This window comes from Xenia sp. Carnegie-2017, unplaced genomic scaffold (assembly GCF_021976095.1).
Source record: "Xenia sp. Carnegie-2017 unplaced genomic scaffold, XeniaSp_v1 HiC_scaffold_41, whole genome shotgun sequence".
NCBI classification, from domain to species: Eukaryota; Metazoa; Cnidaria; class Anthozoa; order Malacalcyonacea; family Xeniidae; genus Xenia; species Xenia sp. Carnegie-2017.
This window is the reverse complement of record NW_025813506.1, coordinates 641,654-665,282: the sequence shown is the minus strand read 5'-3', so window position 1 is coordinate 665,282 and position 23,629 is coordinate 641,654. Positions and strand designations below refer to the sequence as shown.

The 23,629-nt window shown below is 33.5% G+C and overlaps 2 protein-coding genes and 1 long non-coding RNA gene across 4 annotated transcripts in view; 1 reads left to right on the top strand and 2 right to left on the bottom strand.

Moving 5' to 3' along the window:
- Positions 1-10,965, bottom strand: part of LOC124456024 (dynactin subunit 2-like) — a 29,441-nt gene extending 18,476 nt beyond the window's left edge. For both annotated transcript variants that reach the window (XR_006952074.1, XM_047006569.1), the window contains exons 1-14: positions 10,869-10,965; positions 10,722-10,796; positions 10,369-10,465; positions 9,498-9,562; positions 9,031-9,129; positions 8,546-8,605; positions 7,996-8,016; positions 7,136-7,174; positions 5,767-5,807; positions 5,618-5,684; positions 5,352-5,423; positions 5,207-5,272; positions 1,977-2,021; positions 1,556-1,633 (exon numbers count right to left, since the gene is read on the bottom strand). Coding sequence is in view for 1 of the 2 variants with exons in the window: in XM_047006569.1 (XP_046862525.1) it covers positions 1,556-1,633; positions 1,977-2,021; positions 5,207-5,272; positions 5,352-5,423; positions 5,618-5,684; positions 5,767-5,807; positions 7,136-7,174; positions 7,996-8,016; positions 8,546-8,605; positions 9,031-9,129; positions 9,498-9,562; positions 10,369-10,465; positions 10,722-10,796; positions 10,869-10,901 (858 nt within the window). In the remaining variant the exon portion in view is untranslated. The remainder of the gene's footprint in view (positions 1-1,555; positions 1,634-1,976; positions 2,022-5,206; positions 5,273-5,351; positions 5,424-5,617; positions 5,685-5,766; positions 5,808-7,135; positions 7,175-7,995; positions 8,017-8,545; positions 8,606-9,030; positions 9,130-9,497; positions 9,563-10,368; positions 10,466-10,721; positions 10,797-10,868) is intronic.
- On the top strand, positions 5,294-5,712 carry LOC124456025. The gene is made up of 2 exons (XR_006952075.1): positions 5,294-5,383; positions 5,476-5,712. It is a non-coding gene; the product is annotated as an uncharacterized LOC124456025 (long non-coding RNA).
- Positions 10,966-12,481: 1,516 nt separating the features above from the next.
- LOC124456081 lies at positions 12,482-13,480 on the bottom strand. The gene has a single exon (XM_047006617.1). The coding sequence runs from the start codon at positions 13,478-13,480 to the stop codon at positions 12,482-12,484; it is 999 nt and encodes a 332-aa protein (XP_046862573.1).
- Between the last annotated feature and the right edge of the window lie 10,149 nt (positions 13,481-23,629).

Here is a 23,629-nt window from a genome sequence, read left to right as displayed (position 1 = left end):
CCCTATTTTTAGAGATGACACTTAAAACAGAGACAGATTAAACACGTAACCCTTTTGTCGGCAAAGGACAGGATTAGTCAATTTAATTAATACCTACTCCATGACGCGTAGCTGGAATAACGAGCGACATTTTTTAATAATTTTAAAGTTTTCATCAGAATAAGCATTGGCACAGCGAGTGTTGGTTAAAAGATGTTTTCCAATCGCTGAATCACATAGAATCGGATTTTCACTTTTACACCCACGTTTTGGTAGTTGTCGTAAAGGAACAGTTTTATTCCTGACAGAAGCTGGTACATGCTGTTTTATTCTTTCACTCAACCTTTGAGAAGTCCTACCTACATAGCGAGCATCACACTCACATTTAAGCTCGTAGACTACATTGCTTGATATTTGAGCAGGGAGAGACTCTTTGGGAGTGGGTGGAAGAATAGTTCTTTTTGAGAATATAAAGACCACATTGCATGCAAAAAACTCTCAGTGATAGTTTTAGTTTCCTTCTCGATGTTATTAGAGGCCTTACCCATACAGGGAAGTTTAAGGAAAACAGGGCACTTGGCCGGTCCGAAAAGTTTATTCCGCTCATTCTTAGAACAACGTTTTCATTTTATACCGTTTTGATCTATTTATGTAACGGTATCATGTAAACGCAAAACCGAAGCGGCATAAATTCATGACGTTTTGGAACAAAAACGGTATCGTGTAAACAGGGTCCTATATTACGTTTATTATGGTTTGTACGCGTCTTTAAAAACGTCTTTTGAAAAATTGAAGTTAACGGTCATAAACATTTGCTTTAGAAATAGCACAATTGCTGAAGCAACAATTTCCTTTCATTCGCGAAAAAGCACGTGAAATTCACGCGTTCACGCTCAATTGAAAACCGTAGTACATCCATCGTTTATCATTGCACCTGACGTCATATTTTGGGTTGAAAATTATAGCTTGCAAGTTGCAAAATGGTTGAAAGTGTACCAAAACAGAAAAATATAAATATATATGATGTTGGACAATGCGACACTTGTAAAGCCTAGTTTAAATATATAGTTAATAGGGAAATAAGATTTTTAACAACTGTATCGTATTTCTGTAAATACAATCCCATTGGCAATTACAAATCACTTACACTTTGGCAGAGTATTTTCGCCAAAAAACGAACTGCTTAGCCTTTGATAAGCACTTCTCAAAATGAATTTCAGTTTAGCATTTCTTGGAACGCCAAGGTTCTATCGAAACCAATTTTATTTGCATGTCTAGGAACATTTTTTCTAAGAAACTTTGCACTACCCTTGGATCACTAGTTTACTATTTGAAAGTGTTTGCTATTTGAAAAGTGAAATAAAACATTCCTTTTTAAGACCAATTTAGGCATATTCAAGCCGTACTCAAGTCGTACGTACTTATGACGTTAGACATAAGCGTACACTCACACTCGACTTTTTCAAAGAGTATTCATAAAATTTGCCATGTTTTTTTTGAAAACTAAAACACTTTGACATAATACACACCTCAACATCTCACAAACGCCTAAATTAAAAAATACATGTTTGCTCACCTGCAGTCGGGCATCAATGTGTTCAACATCAGTTGTATCAAGAACAGCCAACTTATCTTGCACATTAGAAAGGGCGGCCTAACATATAATGATTACACATAAAAAGCATTAATGAAAGAAGACTTTACTATAAAGATTGTACATGCATAAAGAAATACACATGAATTATAATTGATTTTCGGCGTCATATTGTACGTTATCATATCTTTAAGTGATCAGAGTCGGAAAAAGGGAACAAGCCAAAAAACTATGACAATATCTGCATGACGCACCATATGAATTTATTTTTTCAACGGTCAGATATTACGAACAAGAAGATGTCACATAAAAGGAAAATCATACAAAAAAAACCCAATCCAAACAAATCCATATGCTTACTACGTAAATAAGGTATGAAACACATACAAGAAACTTGACTCACCATTACGCTTCTTTCTTTGGTAAAATTCGGATAAAATAAGGTTGACTAAAAATTAACAAAAAATTAGGGTTTATAAAATATAAAATGATTGACTTCTTATGAAATGAAAGTCACAAACAACAGATGGAGATTCCTAACTCAAGCAAAATCACCCTTATAAATGATTGTATTTGTGTAAATAGCGGTACATAACAGGCTCAAGTAAAGGCACGAGCCATATGCTATATACTTGGATTGAAATGAATATGTTGACTACTTTTTCTGTTATGCGTAAATAAACGTTTGTTAATGATCTTGGATAGGGGTGAAATTTCGTGTGATTATATGATTAATTTTAGCCAGGTGGTTAAACCGAGCTGAAATTGACGAAGCTCGTACGAGGCATGATCGCCAGTTGTCGTTAATTTGTGGAATTTTGTTGTCGTTATCATAAGCAATAGGTACTCAATTACGCATACGTGAATATTTTCAGCTAGAATTGTTCTCATGTAATTGCGTACGCTATTTTGACAGGATATTATAACAGGCCAGGGCTGAAATTTCAGCCCGGCCAACCGGGCTGAAACTCAGCCCGGGTTGAAATTGCTTCATGTAATCAGCCCCTAAGTCTCTATAAATAGGCTCCCTTAGATACAGACGAATGTTATAACCAATTTTCCGGAACTCCTTAAATTCTTTCCTACTAAAAACATGCGCAGCTAACTAATACTCCGAAATCCTCGTAAACACACTCTAAAACAGGAAAGGCGCCTAACTTAGAGTAGTGGAATCAATGACTGGCATAGGAGGACTAAACGGTACACCAGACTCCGAGGCCATGGTGTGCGCTTCACAGCGGGATTGATACTCTGCTGGATCCAATTAAACACCAGTGCCACAGTAATAGTTGATAATTAGTTCCTGGCGTGTGAATCTTAAGGAAAAGTTTAGAGAGATTTTTGACTGTGTACACGCGTTTGCTATGGAATTTGCAGCTTTTAAATGGGCAGTGCAGATTCCGAGCGGAGCAGTCTATGTAAAACGTGATGAATGAGCCGTGAATTGGTAAATAATCGGTAAACTGGATTAGTCCACCAGTTTTAAAATAATCGGTAATCGGCCGATCATTTTATGATAATCGGCAAATAATCGGCCATACCACATATTTTGCACATTTCAAGAAATGTTAAAAAGCAAGTCGTTTTTCACATCTTGCTGCAAATGATAGTCAAATGGGAAGGTGAGTGGCATTCTGTGCGATGAGTCACAAACCATCTTCTGTTTTCTAATTGTCCCAAACGAATCCTGATATCTTTTAAATACAGAGGGAGAAATGTAAATACTGATAGCTATTTCGTGACAATTTTACTGGTAATGGCGCAGGCAAGTAGAAGCGCAGTTTGGACATATTTTGAAGTTTTGGAGGATGACAACACGAAAGCAATATGTAAAGTTTATCACGAAAAAAGCTGGCAAATCGCAATCAGCAGAGGAGGAAAATCACGAAAACAGTTCACTAAGACATGGTTGCATCCAACCAAAGGAGAAAGAGATAGTAACTCGCGGAGATGAACCGCATCAAGAAATATGGTCTTGTTTTGAAGAAATAGTTGGGTCTGAGTCGGGTAACAACGTTCCAACTCTCTAGGAAGAGGTGAACGCATTTCTTAGCATTTCCTTACAACCATGAAAGTCGAGGCTTTCCAACAAGAAAATTTGTCATATCTTCAGCATCGCGCTTAAGTATCTAAGCCTGCCGAGCTCAAAGCGTATACTCAGAGAGCGTGTGTTCAGTGAAGCTGGGAACATTTCTACTATGGGGCTGTTCACAAGAGCCAGGTAATCGGATTCAGCGAGGCGTGAAATGATTTTGAGACATTGAAAGGATTAAAACTTTATGCGCAAAACTTACAACCTTTTCTTAGAAGCGTCATATGTCACTTTAGTCGTAACTTTCAAATAAGGCGAAATTAATTGTTTTCATTTTAAAGGTTTTGTGAATTTGCAAAGTCAGAGCGTAGAGAAATTGCTAAAATAAGTTTTTTGTTGTGAAGTATTTAATCTTTTCCACTTGCCAAAATGATTTAACGCTTCGTTGAATCCCTGCTACCGGGCTCGTGCAAACAGCCCCTAAGAAACGCAGTAGAATAGCCCCGCATAAAGCTGAAAATATCCAGTTTTTGTATCAAAATTTACCAAAACTAAACTTTGACTATTAAGACAACCATAACTTACTTGTTAAATGTCAAGCTGATTTTAATTGTACATAGTGTGTATTGTAAACATAAAACCGCATTTCCATGTTTGTCGGTCAACTTGTGTTTGTCTATTGCTTCCTAAAATAATCGGCAAGTGCCAATTAATCGGGCGATTAGTTGCGATAATTGGCCAAAAGATAATTGGGCTCATTAATCGGCAATTTTCCTTATCGACTCATCTCTAATTAAAATGAGAATTGAGAACATTGATTGAGCGAAAGTTGATGGAGACAGATTTAATGGGAGGAGATTCATCTACATTGATGGTAGGCGGATCACTGTCAGAGTACTGTATGTGAAGGAAACAAACAGGCGGCGAAATACCTGACTGATACGGAAACACAGAGAGGAATAAGAATAGAACAACTTGTCTGTGCGTCGGTTTTCGTGCCAGACAGGTACGTGGAAATCAGGTCTGCCGTTGAGTTTAGTGGAGCGACGAACGATGTTTTTGAGTTAATGTCGAGTCATAGCCACAACAGTTGCGATAATCGCCTGAATATCGCATTCATTACGTGGATAGAACAGCTAGGGGAAGATCAACGCCTTTCTTGTGGGCGAAAAAGTACGCCTGGCAGACAGCAGATCTCTTTCAAAGCGGCAATTAACACTCGCTAGTATTCGTGGAGGGACTGCTTTACGGGGTTCCCCGCTCGCAAGGCGTAGGTGAGGTACGGTTGTATGAATGTACGAAGGGCATCAAAGTTCTGCCAATGGGGCAGAATGGATTCACAGAGGAGAGTAATATGTCGGATGAGTTGCGGGATGATGTTAAGGATGGCATCAAGGTTAGTAATGATAACATTAGTTAACGACATCACTGAGCAATATTACACTGGTTTGCCCAGAGAAACTGCCCCACATAAAAAAGTTCGTACAAATAGAACAGAACAAGAGAAAAGTATATTTGTCCCGTACAACTACCTTAATTCAAAAGAAAAAAGCCAACAAATACAAAAACGTAAGCATGCAGGTGTTAAATAAGCTACATACCAAATTAGGGATATCGGTTCCCAGTAGATCTTCAAGTTTCGTCAATCTTTCTTCAAGCTCGCTAAACTAAAAACATATTCGTCATGAGATCAAAAAAGAAGATAAAAGGACGAATCGGGTCAGCAGTAGAAAACAGAATACTTACCTTAGATAAGTGGGTCAACTTGAGATGTTCAGGTTTGTATAAAAGGTTGTATGTAATACAATGTTCATCAATCTGAAAATTTACAAATACACGTCATCAATGTTCACATGCTTTTCCTTCGAAGCTCGTCGTACTCCGACAGACGACTATATGAGAACAAGCGCTATGAAAACAACCGCTGCAAGGTTTCGTAGATGTCATACGTAGTTGTAACTACGTAGCTATTCAGTTAAAATTACCAGTCCGTTACAAACCACTATACGAACCTGTTCTTTCTTAGTAGGCTTTGACATTGCTTTTTCCTTGTAAGATATAAGTTCTTGTTGCAATTTTCTAAAGTAAAATCGTCGCTATGATTGAATTGCTATGTGGATTACATTGTTTAAACAAATTAACATAAAATTTAATTTCTTACTTTTGAACAGTTCCTTGAGGAAAGTTGCCCCCTGCTGCAAGCTAAACAAAAACAAATCTCAGATGAGTAAATTAATCATATATTCAACAACAAATTATTTTCTATGATTTACTTTTCTCCCCGTGGCATTTATCAGTATAGCGGCAAATATGGACATTTATAACAAATATTTTACTTCTTGTCAAAATTTGATGCTGTAATAAACAATTTAGCTCGCAGTTTCACAAAGATCACACAGCAATTTAGTACATAAAAAACTGCAAAAAACAACAATTGCTAACAGTGTATTTTTAATAACCTTTTCCCATTCTCGTACGTACTTTATAATTGTAACTGATCATGAAAACAAAGAGAGAGGAAGCTAACGTCAGATGTATAAGCTTATAAACTATACACTGTATCTTCCCGATTAAAGCCGTTATGATTATTACGCTATAAAATTTGTGATGAACATATTTCTCTAATACAAAACAGCATTGATATAAGAGCACATTGGTTGAGCTAAAGTATCAAGAAAGGATATCATGGTATCACTTTTGCTGTTCAATATTCATAAATTCAAATTTGTAACCTATTTTTTTCTAACTCTAGCATTATAAAATAGAATGTTGTACAGGTACAGCATTTCAGTTTATTGTTTTAAGTGTTTAGAATAACGCACAAGTTATATTTTACAAAGTGTCGATGCAAACTGGTGAATCACTTTTTGGCAAAAATAAACACACATAAATACTTTGATTCTATAAGTAGCTAATTGGTATTACTTGCATCTTATGCAAGATTTACCTTTAAAATCAACGCAAAATAAAATTCACATGGCTTTTACTTGAGTTAAAACTGTTACAAAAATACGGATACAATTGAAAGCGTGAATAATGTTGGTCTTTTCAAGTTCAACAATATGAATAAAAAATGTTTGTAACTGTCTATTGATGTGTATAACTTTTTAATAGGTTAACTGTTAACCCTTGCCTACTATACTGCAAAAAGTGGAGTTGCGTAAGAGAAACTTATAGTCAGAAAACGCTAGTCACACGCCAGTACAAGGAATTTAAAAAGACTTTTTATGTGCGCAACGATAACGGCCAAATTGAAAACTGCATTTACAAGGTAGCATACGAATTCGGGTGGCTATAACAACAATTTGCATTCCATACACGTATCACAAATTTTGGTGTGACCCCCACCCTCACTCTCGAAAGAAATGAATACCATTACTTTATTCTCGAGTTATAGATTTCTCTGCAAAGCATTTGTGAAACCGCTCACGAAGACGACACCATAGTTCAAACATTTCATCCAAATCAGAATACTATCGTATAGCAGATATCTAAGCACATAAATAAGTAAAATGAGAAGGGTTACGTACCTCATTTCCTGTTAAAGTATCTGCTTGCCATGACTGGAGCTAATAAAAATGAAACACGTTTGTCATTTAAACTTCGGTAAGAAACACGGAAAAGCAAATTTCATTTGGCAAAATTATTGTCAAAAGTCGTTTGTAAAAGTCTTAAAAGTTTTAAGATACGTCGATGTTGGGAAGAATAACAAAGAACTGAAATATAACCATAGGAGACCCAAAAATTCACTTAGCTAGCTAAATCGTTTAAACAAACGATAACTCTCCCCATCACATCGTAACAGACCGTGCGCCGCAAACTTTGTATTAATTAATTGCATCTATATTATATATTTATTAAAACTATAAATTTTACCCAATTGCAGTTGAAAGTCTCTTTAAAAATAATGGCGTATGCACCAATTTGAGGCGTCCACAATGGACACAGAAACATTTTACAAACAAGCTCACGCATATTTTTTGGGATTGTTGTCGTCTTTTTTAAAAGCTACGTATGGATTTATATAGAAAAATTATCCCATTTTTAGTAATATAAATATTATTTTGAATTTTTGTTTGTTTTTTTTTTTACGTATTATTACTTTATATAAAGGCATGTTTTCGTAACTGCGATGATAGTAGTTGCATACCTTTGGTAAATATATAATATAGATACAATTAATTAATACAAAGCTTGCGGCGCACGGTCCGTTACGATGGAATGGGGAGGGTTATCGTTTGTTTAAACTCTTTAGCTAGCTAAGTGATTTTTTTGGGCCGCCTATGTACAAACTAGCGGAGGTTTTACGTATAACCTTTGATAATAGACTGAAGATTTTTTTGTGTTGTAGTTTGCGTAAGTAAAACTTTAGCATCAATAAATCAATTACCTGTTGTTGCAGACGCCTTGTCTACAATAAAAATTAAAAAGCAGAAGTTAAGTGTTTGCAGAATCAATAGAAATCCTCATTGGAAATATTTCTCATGTTAAATTGCTTTATTGCTGTTAACATTTTTGCATGATGTAACTTCTCGAGATTACTGAAATTTGAGACTCATCAGCTGTAAGTGAAGCAAAAACGACATTGCTAGACTCTTTAGATGTTTACGTAAACAAGCATTGCCTTTTCGTATCGTCTACGAGCTAAGATGTCAATCTTTTTTAGTAATAGAAAGACCATACTAAATTTAGCAATGCTATTAACTTTTATGCTCACATACACACTTGCATTGCAAGCTCAAAGAAACCGAATATTTATTCCATATCAGCTTCATACATATGGAACGTTTAATTGTAAAACATTTTCTGCATGGTGGTATTTTCACAAAAGAAAGCTATATAGGCTATATGGCATAAAATCAATGAAGGCTACACAAATATCCCAAGGTTAGTATGCAGCATAATTATTCAAACCAAGGCGTAAAAAGAAAAAGTCTTACCTCGATGGCTAAGGTTGTTGATGACGAACCCTTTTGTTGTTTACTACTTTTGGCTTCTTCCTACAAAACACAGGAAAAAAATTCCTCACAGAAAAACACAGAAGAAAAATACACTGTTAAAATGTTTAGTACAATATATTTCACAAGTGCAAAATTTATATAAAAACGGAATTTGCACATCACAAGACTGGGGTTATGATTGTCTTCAGAATACTACTGCTCTTCCAGCTAACTTAGCATGAGTTTGGTAAACAGTCTGTTCAAATGAAAAGTACACAAAGCTACATCTAATACAGCAGTGCATACATTAAGCAAACCTAGTAAGCCAAAATACTTTTAATCTCCACTAACTGAAAAGTATTTTGAGTGTTCATCGAGCATATGCACAAAAGCATTGCCTTCAAAAGTTATCAGTCATTTCAAAACAATGCATCTTTTAATTGCGCTTGATATTGACAATATAATGTACATTCGGAGAATCTAACCTTTATTTTTTCAACTTCCTCAAGTAATTCCTGCATTTCTAATTGCAATCGCTTGAATTTCTGCTCTGGTGTTTCTTTGGTAATAGATCTATTGGCAATCTACAAGAAAAATTAAATAACAAAAGCCTATTGATTATGGAAACCAATTGTCAACTAGGAATGCAGGGATGGCTTCATTAAAATAATTTTCTGCTCTCATAATAACAAACAGAACCACAAACATGAAACCATTGTACATCGAAAATCAAAAACTTTTCGAAGATCCAAAACCAAGAAAGTTTACACAATGACTCAATGTCTTAATTATGTGAATTTTGCCACATTATCACTAACTTTTTAAATTTTCATAATTATTACTATGCATTTAAAAAGACCAGCTGGATTGAAGTGAATACTGCCTGTTGCAAACAAACACACAGATTGTTAAATCAAACAACAACAGGTTGAATATATGTGAAGAAACTTACAATCTCATATTCACCATATGTTTCATATCCTCTCATCATAGGTTTGCCAATAGTTTCTGAGAAATCTAAACACATATGGTTACTATGCAAAACTAGAAAGGCAATTGCATGTAATTGATATGATGGGAAACAAACAATCAAAATTACTATCTTAATAGGATTCAAGTAAGCCATGATACTCTGATAATTGGTATGTCAAATAATTACCAGTTATATAATTTAATTGTCACAATATCGTCATATTACTAAATGTTGTATTTTTTCAACTAAAACTACTATTTTGCCCATTGATGTGTTCAATTTACTGCATAACTCAATTGACCAATGAAAAAATGGGTCAAGAAATGTTCGATAAATGATGTTCAATAAAAAGTTTAAGAATTTTTAAAATCATATACTAATTCAATTTCTCTTATCCTCAAATCTCCCCAAAAAGAGGTAAGCATAAAGGTTAATAAAGTGAAAGATTACTTGAACAACCACGCATAGCTAAAATGCTAACTGGGGCTGGGGGTGGGATGTCTTTTCATGTATTCAGTAGTGCTCCACTGACTTCTTATGAAAGGGACTTAGCTTTCGAAGGAAATCAGTCGGGCACAACCGAATATATACATATACACGCCCCCAATTAACGTTTTAGCTACATCCCTGGAACAATGTAATATATTGCTGCAACTTTTACTATTCATAACACAGTAGAACATGTTGTCAAGGATATGAAGTCCCATAAGAAAAAAATATTGCAGACAACAACTTTTTGATGCAACTGTTGCTAAATCAAAAAATATATGTTCACAAAAGTTTGCAAGAAAAATTTACAAAGTTTTGCTATTGCAAGAGCATATCATTCTTTTACTATGAAGAACCTTACCAGTTGAATTACTATTTAGATATTTTCCTTTGAATTTATTAAAAGCTTCTTTCTTATCCACATTTACATGCTCAATATCATTGCTTTCAAATTCATCCTGTAAAGGCACAGGAACAATTAGGGTATATATTTACATGAATTCGACGGACGACTTGCAGCTAAAAATACTGAATAACGTGCTAAAAAGAAAATACGTATAATAATGCAATCCACTGCACACACTTCAGCTTTCAAAATTTTTACTGAATTTGAACACATATCGAAACAATCTACATAGATCTCTGCTTTCTAATGGTTTTATACCAGGAATTTAATTTGGTTTTCGCGACATTCGTTCATTCATCATCACAAACCTGAGTAGATATTTGATCATTGGTCTTTGCCACTCCTTCGTCGTTAGTTTCGAAGACATCGGGCGAATAAGTATCCTAAACAATAGTATATTTTGAATTTAAAAAAAATTGTCTGTCGTTTCAGAGAAAATATCATACATCACATACAATGCCAGGTAATCCAGAATACTTTTCTTCCATATTCGTGTTACTGTCGTTTTGGGAATGCACACTCGGACATCTAGCAAAAGTAGGCGCATTCGGAAACATTTTACGAAGATGATTTCCGACACCCGAGGTTTATTTTTTCGTATTGCGTGGATTCTGCGTGTATGTGAGCGATAAATATCGCTGCATATAATTTAAATAAAAGCAACAGATAGGCAAATGGTCGTGGTGTTTTGAACAGACTATTGATCTGACCAAACTTAAAGGTAAGCGCAATATATTGTAGTATAATATATATTTATAATATATAAATATATATATTATTATATAGTAGAGAAAAATCACAGAACTACAGATTCATCCCTACAGATTCATCCCAGATTCATCCCATGGGATGAATCTGTAGTTCTGTGATTTTTCTCTACACCACTACACATATTTACGCTCTGCTCTCGGGCATCGAGCACTGTTTTACACGGAAAATCATAAATTATAAACTTCCTATATATTATTATATATATATTATTCTATATATATATTCTATGTTATTCGACATAGTTGCATTCAAGTAAACAAAGACAAATGGTCTCCTGTGATTCTTAATCATTATTGTGATCAACAAAATGGAAATGTATAGCAGTTTAGAATTTAAAAATTTTATACCATTACACATTTATTTAACTTTAAATGTGTTGAAACCTGAAAGCATAAAGCAAATTAAAGCGCAATTTATTTTGAAATTATTTTGCTCACTGGTATTACATATGTAAGCTCTCCATCACTTGTTCTACAGTATAAAAAAATCTAAATCAACTTATCAAGAAAGGTAAGATAACATTGAAAATTCTAGACATTTTATTCTCCATTTCCCTGGTTTTTTGTTAGATGATGGTTTGATATCACTTTATGTACTAAATTTTTGACATATTTTTTATAGAATATAATCTTGCCAATTGTGTTTTATGCTTTGCATGTGCCAGTGGCAATTTGTTAACAACATATTCATGTAGTATAAAGGGAAAATCAGTAATAGTAATTTTACATTATATATGTAACATTTTAAATGTTCAAGGTAACTAAGTAACTAAGGAAACTAATTACCATCTTAGATATATATTACATATTTGTAAAATAAAATCTACAAGTTTTTGCTGTCGCTATTTGTACATATTTGTATATATATCAAAAATGGAAAGTTGCTATTAGTCACCTTGAACATTGAAATATTGATAAAGTGGTTACTTTCTGTGTGTGCATGCACACATGAATGTACATGCACATATATATATAAGCATGAAGCACCAAGTCGAAAGCTCAATAAATCATTAATAAAAATCCAGAGAAACTCTTACAATTGAATACAAAATATAACAATTCTTTCTATAGTTACAACTTTGAGTTTCCTCTAAAGCATTTTATTCTTTTGATTCATTATACGCATTTTGGACACTTCCAAGTGACATTTGTCTTGTGGAAAACTGAATCTGGCACTTTTGGTGAACACTTTTTGTGGAACCACTCCAAGCATTTGTCACACTGAGTACACCATAGGTCAGGGTTTTCAAGATCTTTCTGGTTCCATGGCATTCGACAGTGGCACATCAGTGAAAATTTCAATTTTCTTTGGATTTGACTCTTGTCATCAATTTTCCTTTTCTTTGTCGAAGGGAAAGGAGTGAACTCATATTTTTCAGACAACTCAACAAGTGTAATTGCATGGAACCTTCATTATACAACAAAGTTGTTGGATCTTGGTTAAAAAGTAATGACACAAGAAATGCAATTGCAAACACCCCACAGTCAACGTAATTGGATTGATACTGGACATGTGGTATGTTGATTGTGATTGATGGTGATGGCTCATGGAGTAGGTTGGCAATTTGTTTTTTTGTTAAACAACTGACTCTTCCATTGTACAAACTGTCATATAAATTGACTGAAGCATTCTGACAGTCAATATTTGAAACCAATACACGGTGATGAGTACCTGTGTGGAGAATCTGGAAAAAAGTACCCCGATGTACAGAAAAATTGGTAACAGGGCCAAGTGTTGTGTTTTCTAAACCAAGTACGACAGGAAATTGTTTCTGCAAACCATTATGTGCAGCACCAATGATGTGATCTGTTAAGTCTTTTCTGGTGATGATTATATTTGTGTCAATGTCACTAAGTTTAAAAAATCCACGCTTTGGGGTCTGAACGATCTTTTCCAGTTTATTACCTGATTCTTTGTTCAAGGGCTCAATAGGTCTGTAATGGGAAGAGTTTATTTCATCTGTCACAATATTTGAATCATTTCGTCTAATCTTTGCTTGCTTTCCTTCTATTTCTGTTAATGTTGAAGCATAACTTCTTTTTAAAGTTGCTGCTTTTGCACCACTTCGACCTGACCAGGGATTTTTCTTTGCCGGTTTTAGTATGGGTTTAAACGGATTTACTAAACACTTGCTATTTTTGACGCTACATTTTGGGGAAGATATCTTTGTATCTGGCACTTCCAACACTAAACCATTTTCCTTTGGAGAAACATCAGTCAGTATTTTATAACATTCATCCAATTTGACTTTTACTTCATGCAAAACATTGCCATTTTCCCCATCCCTCAGCAACATAAGTTAAATTCTTTATTTGTCCAAACCGTTCTCTACACCTTGCGGCTTCTGTTCTATGTGAAGATGGCTTTCGTTTTAGCTCAGCTACAATGGTGGGGAAAATGTTCTTGTCCTTAGTTACGTGGATTTCGTTTTCCTCTGGTGCTTCGACGGTTTGTGAAGAATCATCGGAGTGACATTGGCTTACCTCAAATGTCTTTGTTTCCATTACTGACGTGCAACCTATTCGATCAACTGTTAAAAATGGAGATTCCGTGCACGACTTCGGTAGTTTATCGAATGACCAAAATGGAAAGTTCTTGAAAATCGCAAAGAAGTGCTTATATGGCAACCTGTGTCTTTCCCAGTCATAACAATCACAGCATGGAAGATCACATGGATCACTTCCAAACGACAATGTTTAAAGCTTGCCTATGTCGTCTTGACTACGAACTTTGAAAATTCCATGCATTTCGTCAACAACCATGATGTGTGATGCAAGGGTATCTTCTGACGATGCAAGTCTTTCCATACAATGCCTAATCATAGAGTGTGGTCTTTCGTGAAGGTATGACGGGACATCATAATTTTACTGCCTGTAATTGCTCTGCAATTTCGTATTTAATTCGACGTATCTGTAAAATTAGACAAGAATTTCCAACGTTGTAGCTGCTAAAATACTAGCGCTAACAGCAGCAGCGATTTCCCCAGCCCGTTTTTTTGTACCTCTACAAATCATATATTTTTGTGTTTAATCAATGGAAAGACAATGAATGGCATCGAATTTCTAAAGAAATGAACAATAATTTTGCTGAGAAATCTGGTATTGGAAGTAGTTTAGTTCTAGGTTTCTTGACTAACCTGGGAATACTCGGTTTATCGCCGACATTTCCTCTTCAGAGTAATCTACCATAAAATACGCTGGATTCCACTCGTTGTTCCAACCTCTTATAACTTGAAGAGCCTCCGCAATAGCGTACGATGTTTCACTTTGCAGAACAAAAGAACGAACGACTTGATAGCTTACATTGGTTTTTACCACAAGAAAAAACAAAGCGAGGCTGTATTTTGTCGTTTTGTAAGTGGCATCTAGAAGGGTAAGTTCGTTACCATATCTCTTTAGAAGACGTTTCTGATTAACAGTCTGGTGAATGAATAACAACCCATTTTTTGACTCTGGCAAAACTGTGTTGTCATCATCATCGTGATCGTCGTCTTCTTCGCTATCAACACTATTTTCTTTAGTAATCAAAGACTCTGCTGAATATTTAGCAAGCGGGCGAAAGAAGAAAGACTCGTCGGGACAACTCAGTTTCCAGTCTTCCATTTTCTTTTGAAGATTTTATTAGATTGTATTAACATTATAATATCTTACAGAATTATCATCATTATCATCTGATTTCCAATATTGAATTGATTGTTGAAATAAGAAAGGTGAGAATAAAATACATTTATCATTATCCTTTATTTCATAGGTACAAGTAGTAATGGTTCTTCTATTAGTATTTATTTTTACTTTTTTATTTTTATTAAAAAATAAGTGAACTTCCATATGACATAGTGTTTTTGCAGCCATTTTATTAATTAATTTTAGCAATGGGTAATTCTATGTGTAAACCATCCAACTAACACCGCTTATAAAGATAAATCTAAACTGCATGTGTATAAAAGTATCCGAAAATGATAATGATTATCATGACAATGTAGACAGTGAAGAAAAAAAAATGAAGAAGACGAAAAATCATGTCAAAAAGAAAAAATGAAAAAATTGAAGAAGAAGAAAAAAAAGAAAATTATTTCAAATAATAAAATAATGAAAATATTAAGTATATTTCATTCAAGAATTGATGAAAAAGTTTAATATATAAAAATAAATAAATAATTAATTGATTTACAATATAAAAAAACATTTTTTCATTAAATGGTGAAGTTAAGGATCACATAAATCAAATTTTTATAAAAAAAACAATTTCAACAATTTACCTAATTTTTTTATACAAGTTTAAAAATTATTACAATGTTTGCATAATATAGCAAAATTGTCTGTAAATTCTGAGAAAGATTTAGATTTTTTTGAAAAAGCTCCATTAACACCTTTTTCGACAGCCTATTACCTTTAAAGGAATTCAATATACAGAGATTATTAGATCCTTTTGAACATAATTTACAGACTAACATTTCAGAATTTTTAAATAATGATTGGGAAACTAATGTATGCATTATGATTGTTCCAAATCAATATAAAAATGAGAAAATCTCATTTAGAAAATAGTCCAATTCTGAAAAACAAAACAAAAAGCTTATTTATAACTGAAATCGTGATGATAATAGTAGTGGAGGTGGTGAAACAAATCGTCCAGTATTGAAGCATCAAAGAGAAATCAGAAATGGTATTTTACAAATTAAGTGTGACAATTACAAAGTTAAATTAAGAATTGTTGTTTTGCTGTGGCTGTATTAGTTGTAAAAATTTTTCTTAATAATGACGATAAACTATCTAAATTTAAAATAAATTGAAATAAATCAGTTGATATAATAGTATCTGTAGACAAAGTTAAATCATACTTTAAAGAAGCTAAGTTACCAAAAGGAAGTTTTTCCATTAACTAAGTAAACATAATTTATGAAAACTATTTAAAGAAAGATAATTTATATTTAGTAATTTTTTCTAAAGCTAAACTATATAAAATAAGTTATGATTCTGAAGTGACTAATCACAAATCCTTTCGTTATTTTTTTATGATAAAATGATTCTTACTATGACTTAATCTTAAATCAGATTCTTAGGATAACGTTATTTTTTTATGGTAAAATGATTCTTACTATGACGTAATCTTAAATCAGAAACTTTTTTCTAAATTAAACCTAGATATATTTTGCTTTAAATGCATGCATTATTTAACATTTGATGAGTATTTCGACTCTCATATATGTAAGAATGAAGATACCTGTTTGAAATGTTATTCAAACTGTAGGAAAGGAAAAAATTTTATTCAATGAACAGAATGTAATATAATTTCATAATCTACAGATGGTTTTCAAAAGCATCTGTTTAATAAACTGTTCATAAAATAAAAACTGCGTTAAGGTCACTCCTTGTCAAAAAATTTTTTTTGTAATACATGTAATAAAATTGTTCTAAGATTTTTCTTTGTTAAAAAATAAGCTTGTTTTTCAAGATTGTCAAAAAAATATTTTGTGCTCATTGTAGAAAATATTTGGACAAGCAACAACATAAATGCTACATCAAACCTTTAGACTTTAATAATTATGCGCGTACATCAACATTATTTTTCATGGATTTTAAAAGCAAATTTGATGAACATAATTTAATGATACTATTCTGATGTGCTGTTCAGAAAATATGTCAAAAATGTGAGAAAATATACTTTTTCACAGAAGTTTTGAGCATTTGTTACCCAATACGAATTAAATTACTAACTTATCAATGGATCCCGTTGATTGTTGTGGTTATTATCAATTTGTATTTGATTGTAATAACGATAATGTAACATCACAATTAGTTCAATTTATTGTACAAAGAAATTCTGTTTGGATTGCACATAATGGTTGTAGATTTGACACAATATTTTTACTAAAATACTTATTGACAAAAAATATCTAATTCCCGAAATTGTTATGAATGGAAATAAAATTTTATCTTTAATCTACAAATTATTGATAGTTATTCATTTTTGTCAATGACATTGCAAACTTTCCAAAATCACTCAAAATTGATAATACTGCAAAAAGATATCATCCATATCAATTTTTTGATTTAACGTTTAGGGGAAATATGACTGATAAAAAGTACTTTGATATTTCAGAAAGTAAAACAAATGATTTTGACACATGGTATAACAAACAATGTGAAAAAGAATACATATTTCGCGATGCAATTTATTATTATTGTAGTGAGGATGTTAATGTGCTATAATTTGGTTGTATAAAATTTTCAAATTTAATCTATAACATCACAAACATTTGTAATAGTTCTTAAAAGAACTGTTTTAACCAGAACACTAACCCATAAATTCAAAGGAGCCGTTATTTACAGCTAGAAAGAGACACTATGCATTTCGGCAGACTACTCGTCAGGTGTCAACGTCTGCTAAATGAGAACCTCCAAACCATGCTATATTTATAACGTTACAAAAGGTCAATGTCATCCCTATTTTTAGAGATGACACTCTTAAAACAGAGACAGATTAAACACGTTATCCTTTTGTCGCCAAAGGACAGGATTATTCAATTTAATTAATACCGACTCCATGAAAACTGGGCACTTGGCCGGTCCGAAAAGTTTATTCCGTTCAATGTTAGTGGATAAGAAAAGTTTGTCTAGCAACTTTTCCGGATATTCATTTAACACAAAAATATTCTTCAGTGAGATAAGATCACTATCAATAAACTCTTTTGAGGACAATTTATGCGTTCGCTTTATCAAACACTTCAATAAAGGAATCTTTCTTCTATGCGAAGAGAAAGAGTCAAAGCGTGTGTACAAACCAGTGAAAGTTGCTTTGCGATGAATGCTTGTTAAGAACTGACCATTGCGTTTGTGAACATCTAAAAAAGCTAATTGATTGTTTGACTCTAGTTCAGAGGTGGAATTTTGTGCAGGGTGAAGAGAGCAAAGTTTATTAAGAAAAAGATCACGATTTTTATCGTTATGAAACAAAGAAAAGGTGTAATCCACATAACGCTTATACCACAGCCCATCGGACAATCTGAAGATGCAAGCATTTTGCATTCATGATAGCCAGCAAAAATATTCGCAAGAACCGGTCCAAGTGGAGAACGCATAGCCACCCCGTCAATTTCTTTATACATGGTGTCATCGAAACTAAACTCCACACCCTTTGTGGCAGCCATCATTAGTTCTCTAAAGGCATTCTCAGACATGTCCGGCAAAGTCATGTCCGGATATTCATTTAACACAAAAATATTCTTCAGTGAGATAAGATCACTATCAATAAACTCTTTTGAGACAAACACTTGAGCACAAATTTCAATGGTTTCTTCTAAGGGCACATTAGTGAAGAGACTAGTTACATCGAAAGAACACATAGTTAGATTAGAATACATTGAAAAATTTTGTTGTTTAAGCTCATCAGTAAAAGTAAAAGAGTCTTTTAAAGCGTATGCTTAGGGCAAGGCATAGTTTATATATAGAAAGGGCTTTTCTGATAGATGATATTAATAAGGAGAAATGCAAATGTGATTATTTAAAGAGTTGTCTTGTGAGACAAATGGTGGTTGTTAAGGGTTTTCTATCAAAGTATGATTACATACGGTTTTGTGCGTATTTTGGAATATTAGATTCAAAACATGGACTGTTGAACGGGCAGATAAAGAAGAGAAATTGAAGCGGCTAACACGCAAAAGATACGGTCACATTGATGCTGCTGCATCACATGTAACAAATAATTCGTCGTATCAACTCTCTGCAGTCGAATTAGATGTACTATCTAGAGGTCCTAAGTTTGGAATCCCCAGTAGGTTAAATAAAGGGGATATATTTTCTGAGTTTGAAATGTTTTGGTCGCAGTTGGTAAAGTTTCAGCCAAATGATAGCGAAGCAGTGCCGGGTTTTAAGAGTAAACTATCAAGTCTTGCACACGCTTATTCTGAATGCAAGGTTAATTCTATAATATTTTCTCTTACAAAAGAGCACATGATCACACTGTCTAATTTGAAAAAGAATAAGAACACTGTCATATGTAAACCAGATAAAGACTCTGGTGTAGTAATTCTAGACAGAGAAGATTACAACAGCAAAATGCTAAATATTTTGAAAGACAACAACAAGTTCTGAGCGCTTGGAAAAGTGCCAGAGTGCGATAAAACTAGTACATTAGAAAGGAGATTGCAAACACTTCTTCAAAACTTGAAAAAATCAAACCAAATTAATGAAACTTTTTATAATTTAGTCCGCCCAACGTGGGCAGAGAGACCACGTATGTATGGTTTGCCAAAAATTCACAAGGAAGGCGCTCCACTTCGACCAATTCTAGCGATGATTAACTCAGCTCAACATGAGCTAGCCAAACAACTGTCAGTGGTACTTTCGCTCGTTTTGGAGAGGTTTTCAACATACGCTTTAAAAGACTCTTTTACTTTTACTGATGAGCTTAAACAACAAAATTTTTCAATGCATTCTAATCTAACGATGTGCTCTTTCGATGTAACTAGTCTCCTCACTAATGTGCGCTTAGAAGAAACCATTGAAATTTTTGCTAAAAATCTTTTTCACTCGGACATGACTTTGCCGGACATGTCTGAGAATGCCTTTAGAGAACTAATGATGGCTGCCACATAGAGTGTAGAGTTTAGTTTTGATGACAACATGTATAAACAAATTGACGGGGTGGCTATGGCTTCTCCACTTGGACCGGTTCTTGCGAATATTTTTGTTGGCTATCATGAATGCAAAATGCTTGCATCTTGAGATTGTCCGGATGTGCTGTGGTATAAGCGTTATGTGGATGACACCTTTTCTTTGTTTCATAACGATAAAAATCGTGAACTTTTTCTTAATAAACTTTGCTCTCTTCACCCTGCACTAAATTACACCTCTGAACTAGAGTCAAACAATCAATTAGCTTTTTTAGATGTTCTTGTACACAAACGCAATGGTCAGTTTTTAACAAGCATTCATCGCAAGGCAACTTTCACTGGTTTGCACACGCGCTTTGACTCTTTCTCTTCGCATAGAAGAAAGATTCCTTTATTGAAGTGTTTGATAAAGGTTACTGAGACGATTGCTTAAATTGTCCAGCAAAGTGCGAAGATCATATCTTCATTTAATTTCAAACACCGCACTGCATATAACATTCATACGACATTCCTTTCACGAGAAAACATGAGCCCAACAATTTTGACCTGCTCACCACTGTGTGACTTCATAGCTCAGTTGGTCAGAGCACTGCACCGGCACCGCAGAGGTCATGGGTTTGTATCCCGTTGAGTCACCTGATTTTTTCAGGTCCTGAGACGATTGCTTAAATTGTCCAGCAAAGTGCGAAGATCATATCTTCATTTAATTTCAAACACCGCACTGCATAAAACATTCATATGACATTCATTTCACGAGAAAACATGAGCCCAACAATATTGACCTGCTCACCACTGTGTGACTTCATAGCTCAGTTGTGTTTATAAAGCTACGAATGTTGACTCCAGTGAACCATTTTATCCTCGATAGAGATTTAACAACTAGGAAATTAATGAAACAGAGACTTTGTCGTGGTGACAAACTTAAAGATGGATTTCAAAATAGCAAATACCATGTGAATGGTGATAATAACAATGTAATAGTTCTTAAAAGAACTGTTTTAACCAGAACACTAACCCAACAAGTCAAAGGAACCGTTATTTACAGCTCTGATGAAAACTTTAGAATTATTAAAAAATGTCGCTCGTTATTCCAACCACGCGTCATGGAGTCGGTATTAATTAAATTGAATAATCCTGTCCTTTGCCGACAAAAGGATTACGTGCTAATCTGCCTCTGTTTTAAGTGTCATCTCTAAAAATAGGGATGACATTGATCTTTTGTAACGTTATAAATATAGCATGGTTTGGAGGCTCTCATTTAGCAGACGTTGACACCTGACGAGTAGTCTGCCGAAATGCATAGTGTCTCTTTCTAGCTGTAAATAACGGTTCCTTTGAATTGTTGGGTTAGTGATCTGGTTAAAACAGTTCTTTTAAGAACTATTACATTGTTATTATCACCATTCACCATGGTATTTGCTATTTCGAAATCCATCTTTAAGTTTGTCACCACGACAAAGTCTCTGTTTCACAATTTTTATTATATGAATGTTTTATGCAGTGCGGTGTTTGAAATTAAATGAAGATATGATCTTTTTGTTTAATCGTCTCAGGACCTGAAAAAATCCCGTTGAGTCACCTGATTTTTTCAGGTCCTGAGACGATTGCTTAAATTGTCCAGCAAAGTGCGAAGATCATATCTTCATTTAATTTAACAATTTTTATTCTTAAAAAAAATATTATAATCATTTAAATAATCATTCAAAAGCGATATAACTTTTTTGCTGTTATATATTCCCGATGGTATTTTGATTCTTGGTAAAGTGAACTTGAAAATTGGATATAAACTTTTATCAGTGTTTTTAGTAGTAACATCTGTTTGAATAAAATATTTTGAAAATTTTAATTCTTAAATCACACCAGCATTCATCTTCATTAATATATTTTGCTGTTTTTAGATAAAAAGCATGTAACAGATGATTGTAAATGTAGATCGTCCAGGTTAGTATAGTCCTGAGAAGGACTGTTTTTGTTGTTGCTGACTGACGTTTCGACAATCTTAGCGGTAGTCATCTTCAGAGTGAAAAAAAATTAAAAAAATGACTATACCAACCTGGACGATCTACATTTACATTTACAAAAATGTAGCGATACTCCCGGGTTCAAACCATTTACTTTAACATGTAACACAGTTATGTATTTTTAATATTTAATCGTTTGACCTCAACAATACATGGAAGGAACAATGGTACGAAAATAAACCAAGGGGTGCTGATCTAATTAAAGATCCCACAAATGTCCCTCTTCCTGGTTTCAAGAAGCTAACTCGTAAACAATGGAGCACTTGTAACCGAATAAGATCGAAACAGGGCAGAACAGCTAACAACCTATACCGATGGGGCTACAAAGACTCGCCAACTTGCCCATCATGTAACGCCACCAACCAGAATATGGACCATGTCATCCTGCAATGTCCGTTCACACGCATTGAAGGTGGCTACGCAACAGTGCACAAAGCAGATGATAACTTCGCAAGCTGGCTTGATGAGACACACATGGAGGTGTGACCATACGAAACTACTAATATTTAATGCGTCAATTTGACCTGGTTGTAGTAAAATGATTTATATAATTTCTTTCACTATTTTTATTATTAACATTACCAATTAATGTAATATTTTTTATTTTTTAACCTTTTTCAATTCTTCTAGATCAAATTTACCTTGAATTTCCTAAAATAAAATATCAATAAAATATCTTAAGATTTTTTCATGATATTTTTACTAGATTTATTTTGCAATAGACGAACAAAACCATATCTTGAATAAACATTAACTACACATAATGCATAATGTACAAATAATAAAAATTATCATTGTATCATGCCAAATCTTTCATTTCAGCAAAATCAATACTCCATAAATCAATTTTTCCCATATATTTATATTTAAACGATTATATTTTTTCTTTTTCTTTCGATACAAATTATATAAATTTTGTTCATATTCTTCTAAATGTTAATCTTTTAATAATCTTGCAGCTTTTTTATAAAGTCATCATTAATTAAATTATTAGTCTTGTTCTTCCTTCTCCTAATCATCATCATTCACAAACGTTGTAGGATGATGAAAATCAAGCACTGAAAGAAAAATGTCATTATATATTCTTTCAATTTTATCATTTCCATAGTTTTAATAAAATGCTACAAAATCATATTTCTTTCAAATTTTTTCCTCTAAAATTTTATTCACTATAATAAGCAATGCAATCATATATTGAAATATCTAATTTATTAGAAAACTCTTTCAATACATAAATAGCTTCAATGTCATTACCATTTTTAATATCGTTTTTTCTTTTTTTACTTGGCAAAGTGTTTGGCATTTCTTTTTTAGTTTTTTTTAGCTTCCTTTCTTTTCGTTTGTTTTTTCTTTTCTTTTTTACTTTTTAATAAATCACAACAAATCCAACAAATTGTTGCAATTTTTGAGATATAGTTTTCAAAGCGTCATCTTTTCTGAAATATATTTTGCAAAATTTATTCATCCAATCAATCATTGCAACATCTTTTAGATCAGCGGGTTTGAAACAATCATCCTCGCATCATCATCATCATCATTAACATAAACAGTTCCACTTTCATCCACAACACGGGATGATATTTTTGTTTTTAAAATGAATTTATTATCTGAATCACGTTCCAAAATAACACGTTTCTCATTAGATGAAAATATTACAATGTTACTAATCCGGCGAAACATCCGGCTTTCCACGGTGAACGTTTCTACTGTGACAAACGTTTCCAGTTCTTCAAAAATGGTTTAAATCACCCTTGTTATAATGTTTGTAAAACGTGCACACTAAAAGACTGCGTTGAGATTTCAGATGAAA